The sequence below is a fragment of the Nicotiana attenuata genome, chromosome 5 (genome assembly GCF_001879085.1).
Source record: "Nicotiana attenuata strain UT chromosome 5, NIATTr2, whole genome shotgun sequence".
Taxonomy (NCBI): domain Eukaryota; kingdom Viridiplantae; phylum Streptophyta; class Magnoliopsida; order Solanales; family Solanaceae; genus Nicotiana; species Nicotiana attenuata.
In genome coordinates, this window is record NC_031993.1 from 23,262,441 (window position 1) to 23,268,397 (window position 5,957).

Consider the following 5,957-nt stretch of genomic DNA (forward strand, 5'->3'; position numbering starts at 1 on the left):
TCATCTCTCAACAAATGAGGCAGTGTCACAGCCGCTTCATGATCTTCTCAGCAATTTTGAGGGTGTGTTTGTTGCACCTACTATTTTACCACCTCAAAGGGGTGCATTTGACCACAGGATTCGTTTGCAACCTGGAGCTAAACCAATCAACATTCGACCTTATAGGTATTCTTCTATGAAGAAGGATATTATTGAGAAACTGGTGAAGGAAATGTTACAGCAAGGAGTGATTCAGTACAGCAACAGTCCTTTCTCATCACCTGTGGTTGTGGTAGGTAAAAAGGATGGTTCATGGAGATTGTGTGTTGATTATAGAGAACTAAACCATTGCACCATAAAGGACAAATTCCCTATTCCTATTATTGGTGATTTATTGGATGAACTAGTTGGAGCCACCATTTTCTCTAAAATTGACCTTAGATCTGGATACCACTAGATCAGAATGGTGCCTGAGGATGTCCCTAAGACTGCATTTAAGACTCACATGGGCCACTATGAATATTTAGTCATGCCTTTTGGGCTGACAAATGCACCCTCTACATTTCAGTGTTTGATGAATCACTTGTTTCTCCCATTTTTGAGAAGATTTGTGATGGTCTTTTTTTATGATATTTTGGTTTACAGCCTAAGCTTAGTCGATCATGTCCAGCATCTACAGCAGGTCTTTGAGGTAATGGTCCAACACAAGTTACTTGCCAAGAGATCCAAGTATGTGCTTGGGGTCCCTAGTGTTGAATACTTGGGACACTTCATTTCTACTCAAGGAGTGTCCATAGACCCAAACAAGATAGCTGTGGTTCAGCAATGGCCTATTCCTACTACTGTCAAACAGCTAAGAGGTTTTCTTGGATTAGCTGGCTATTACAGAAAATTTATCAAAGGTTATGGGTTGATAAGCAGACCTCTAACTGAGTTGCTCCAGAAGGATAATTTCCATTGGAATGATTCTGCTAACCTGGCATTTACTGAGCTAAAACATGCTCTCACATCTGCCCCAGTTTTGGCTTTGCCAAACTATTCTTTGCCTTTTGTTGTGGAAACTGATGCTAGTGGTGCTGGTATTGGTGCTGTTTTGATGCAATCTGATCACCCTATAGTCTTTATTAGCAAAAGTCTTGCTCCTAGGCATATTACTCTTTCTATCTATGAAAGGGAACTCTTGGCATTGGTGTTTGCTGTCACAAAGTGGTCTCATTCTTTACTCAGTCTTCATTTCATTGTGAAGACTGATCAAAGGGCCTTAAAGTATCTTTTGGAACAAAAACTTCATACTGATTCTCAAATCAGATTGTTGGCCAAACTTCTTCCTTTTGACTTTGAAGTCCAGTATAAAAGGGGCAAGGATAACATAGCTGCAGATGCTTTGTCCAGAGTTCAAGATGCTGAACTCATGTCCCTATTGATGAGCTCTGTCCAAACTGATCTTTGGAAGGAAATTCAAGATAGTTGGACTGCTGACCCCGAGCTTGCTGCTCTGATTGCTTCTCTCCAGCATACGCCCCAAAAACACCTTACTTGGCTTAATCAACAACTTCGAAGGAAGGGTAAACTGTTGGTTGGCAATGATACAACTCTGAGAACTAAAATTCTCAGCCTTTGGCATTCTTCCCCTGCTGGAAGGCATTCTGGCATTGATGCCACTACTAGGAAGGTTCTTTCCTATTTCTATTGGAAGGGCATTCATACTGACATTATTGATTTCATTCACAAGTGCCATGTTTGCCAAAGGAACAAGTATGATACTGCTGTTTCTCCTGGCCTTTTGCAGCCTCTCCCTATACCTTCTCTTCCTTGGACTGATATTACTATGGATTTTATTGAGGGCTTGCCTAAGTCTAAAGGAAAATCTGTCATTTGGGTGATCATTGATCGACTTACCAAACATGTTCACTTCATTGCCTTATCCCACCCCTACACTGCTCAATCCTTAGTTCCTATCTTCTTAGATAACATTTTCAAGCTTCATGGTTTTCCAGCCTCCATTACTAGTGATAGGGATCCTATCTTTATTAGCACCTTTTGGAAGGAATTTCTCACTGCTCAAGGTGTCACCCTCCAAACATCTACAGCTTATCACCCTCAGACAGATGGCCAATCTGAGTTCTTAATCGTTGCTTAGAAACCTATCTTCATTGATTCTGTACTGATTCACCTACTGATTGGTATCTTTTCCTATCCTTAGCTGAGTGGTGGTATAACACTAGCCCTCATTCTGCTATTCACACTTCTCCCTTTGAACTCTTGTATGGTTACCCTCCACTCTTACATTTGCCTTACTTACCTGGAGATTCTGACTCTCCTTCCATTGAGGAGGTTGCTTTACTTTATGAGTTCAAACTTCAACTTGCCAAATTCCACCTTACTCGAGCCCAGTAAAGAATGCAATCTCAGGCTAATGCCCATAGATCTGACAAACAGTTCAATGTGGGGGACTAGGTGTTTGTTAAACTTCGGCCTTATAGGCAGTCCACTCTTTCTCCTTTTTCTTATCACAAATTCACTTCTCGCTACTTTGGTCCTTATCCTATTGTTGAGAAGGTAGGGGCAGTAGCCTATAAGCTCCTTCTTCCTCCTGAGGTCCTCTTACACCCTACTTTCCATGTGTCCCAACTCAAGTTTTGTTATGACATTCCTGCCACTATTGTTCACCCTCCTGTTGTTCACCTATCCAGCCAATATTGCCCCATGCCTGAAGCTGTTTTGGATCGCAGGTTGGTTAAAATAGGTAACAAAGTTGTTGCCCAATGCTTAGTTAAATGGTCTGGCTTGGATGCTTCATATGCCACTTGGGAGTTAGCATCTGCTTTGAAGACTCGTTTTCCTTCCTTCACCCTTGAGGACAAGGGTGTTGTCCATCCCGGGGGTATTGATACACCTATTAGTGGCTAAAGGTGTAAATGTTAGTTAGGCTAATATTTGAAAGTTAGGTTAGCATTTGAATTTTGGCGGGAACGTTAGTTACTCAAATGGTGTAATCCTTTTTGTATTTTCAGCATTTATAAATAGTTCATAGGCCTTGTATTCACACATTATCATGAATATACAGAAAATCTGAGTTCTCCCAATCCCTTTCTTCTTCAATTCTGCCTCATTCTGTTTCTCTGTTCCTTCTCCCCTACTTCTGCTACTGTTCCATTAATTTTCAGCTGATACTCAACAATTGAGTATCAAACAGCTTCGTAAAGTTTATTTTGTTACATAAAAGTTAAAAATGACCTAATTTTATTGTTGATCGTGATGTTTAATAAGCTTAGAAGAAGAAGAAAACAGATAATATGATTTTGGGTTTCTGCACTTTTGATTTTTCTTCTTAACCGACAAATGTATTTTAGGAAGTATTGATAGGAGTTGTCCTTGCTGTGAGAATGCAATGTTACGTGGAGTTGTTTTATTGGTACATATCCAGGTAGAGATGTGTCAAAGTATCCACTATGGCTATGTCAAAGTTTCTAATTTTTCGTGTATTTTAAAGAATTTGCACAAAATATCCACTCCGTTATTGTACCCGTTCTATTTTTATAATTGTATATGAAGGCAAAGTAATTATCCATATATAGATATTAAGGGGAGATAGTTGACTGATTGCAACTACAATGCACCTTTATTTCTTATGTTGATTTGACCATGTGAAAAGCCTTTTCGTCCATATAGTTTGGAGATTCCTTACTTCGTATTGTTGTTTATTTCCTACGGTTTCTTGGTGATTTGTGTTATAAGTGATCCTTTCGTTCCTATGTTGATATGACAGTGTGAATAGTAGTTCTGTTATGATAGTTTGGAGGTTTTGTCAGTTTTTTCCCATATAATTTGGAGATTCCTTACTTCGTAATATTGCGTATTGTCTACAGTTTCTTGGTGATTGTTCTTATAAGATGTTGCCTGAGGGAAGAAAGCATTGTCAAGGTTTACCCCCTGACGTCCTTAGCAACCTTCCTGATAATGTAATCGATGTCATTCTGATGTGTTTGCCTTGTAAAGATGGTGTGCGGACAAGCGAATTATCGAAGAAATGGAGGTATCACTGGTGTAGACTTGCAAAGTTTGAGCTTTATGAATCTCTTTGGAGAACACAAAAGGATCGACTTTACCCTACAGTTAGATTTGCGAAGATTGCGTACCAGCTTTTGACCCATCATGAAGGACCGATTACTAAGTTTAAGCTTAACATTACTCATCGTTATCTGAAAGAATGTCCTGAGATTGACAATTTCATATATTTCCTGTCTAGGAAAGGCATTCAACATCTTGTTCTCGCCTTCCAAAGGACGATATATACAAATTGCCTTCTTCACTTTTCATATGTTCACAACTAAGGCATCTAAATCTTCACAATTGCTTAATACATCCTCCACCGGCCTTTAAAGGGTTTGATAGGTTAGTCAGCCTGGAACTATGTAGAGTCACAATTTCTTCTGAATTGCTCGGAAGTTTAATATCTCATTGCCCGTTGCTTGAGCAGTTCGTGCTGAAAATCTCGGAAAGTTTAAACATAATTGAAATTAATGCTCCAATGCTGAGATCCTTTGATTTCACGGGTAGTATAAGTTCTATCTGTCTAAAGAGTGTCCCTCTTATGGCAAAAGCATCTCTAATGCATGAGGGTTCTTATATGGAGGCACATAATTTTGATTATGCCAAGTTTTTCGAGTCATGTTCTGCTCTTGAGCACCTCCTCTTAAACTTCGGTCATAGCAAGGTATAAGTTGCTTCATGACTTTATTATTATGCACTTTCACGGATGGAACTTCTTTCGGGCAAACCCATCTTGAGTTTTGGTGTTTGTTCCTAGTTCTTTGCAGATGAAACACCGACAAGGCTTCCCTTTGATCTTAACCGTCTCAAAAAATTGCGCCTGTCTAATATTGTGGTGAAGGAATCATATAAGCTCTCATGTGCTCTCTGCTTGATAAGAAGCTCCCCATATTTAGAATATCTCGAAATTGAGGTTCTTAGTGCTTTGACTCTTTTCTTTTTTCCTTCTTCATTCTTCTTAGATCCTCAATAATTTGAGAGTTGACTTTTTGTTATCTTTTTAGATCTATGGATATTATGATGGTGCTCCTGAATCCCTTGAACTCGAACGTTTCTCAGATGTCACATTTAATCATCTCAGGGAAGTTATGCTAATAAGCTTTGGAAGAACAATGCTTGAGATGCAGCTTATCAAGCTTTTGCTAGCCAAGTCGCCAATGATGGTGAAAACGCTCATCTATACTGTATTTAATCTTGAGACAACAGCAGAAATACTCGATGAACTATCAAAGTTTGGGCATGCATCACCTAAAGCAGTAATAGTCGACTATGATAAAAGAGAAGTAATAGTCAACTTCTCATGATCTTTGGCGGAAACATTTCAAAGTTAAAACTGAATAGATCGAAATAGATGTTGATGTAGTATTATAACACTGTGTTTTGCCTTTTTTTAATAAGATAAAGAGACGCGCGAATATTTATTTAGGAACATGAGCATTTCTGGGAGGATGTTTTGGTTAGTTTGTTAAGGATTTTCACTTTTAGTGTATGCTTATGAATGATTTATTGAATTTGACATACATATGAGTGTACTGCGGTGGTATATTTCAATATTATGTTGTGGTCAATTCGAGCCTCCCCAAGAGCAGTGTGGGAAGTTCTTGGAGGGAAGGATGCCGAGGGCCTAATGGAAACATCATCTCTACCCTAGGGTAGGGGTAAGGTCTGCGTACACACTACCCTCCCCAGACCCCACTAAGTAGGATTATACTGGATTGTTGTTGTTTTTGTTGTTGTTGTAGTGGTGGTCAATTCCTTAAATATGGCAAGCTTGAAGCACTTCTTCTTGGCTATTCCTGTAAGGTAAGTGTGACGATCCAAAGGGTCATCACCTTTGTGCGGGTCGCGGTGGAGGCTGTGCGGCCGCAGTCGCCTTTGTGCGATCCGCACAGGGTGCTAAACTGCAGGTCTTCAGGGAAGCCTGT

At 39.6% G+C, this 5,957-nt stretch overlaps 1 protein-coding gene across 1 annotated transcript; it reads left to right on the top strand.

The window, feature by feature from the left end:
- Positions 3,873-4,702, top strand: LOC109226044 (F-box/FBD/LRR-repeat protein At1g13570-like). Its single transcript, XM_019390848.1, has 2 exons — positions 3,873-4,247; positions 4,460-4,702. Exons 1-2 carry the CDS (start codon positions 3,873-3,875, stop codon positions 4,700-4,702), a joined length of 618 nt encoding a protein of 205 aa, XP_019246393.1.

Excerpts from the sequence above, each read along its gene's own strand:
- LOC109226044 (XM_019390848.1), top strand. The coding sequence starts at position 3,873 with ATGTTGCCTGAGGGAAGAAAGCATTGTCAAGGTTTACCCCCTGACGTC. Across the intron at positions 4,248-4,459 it reads GGAAAGGCATTCAACATCTT|TTCGTGCTGAAAATCTCGGA; the intron begins GTTCTCGCCTTC and ends TTGCTTGAGCAG.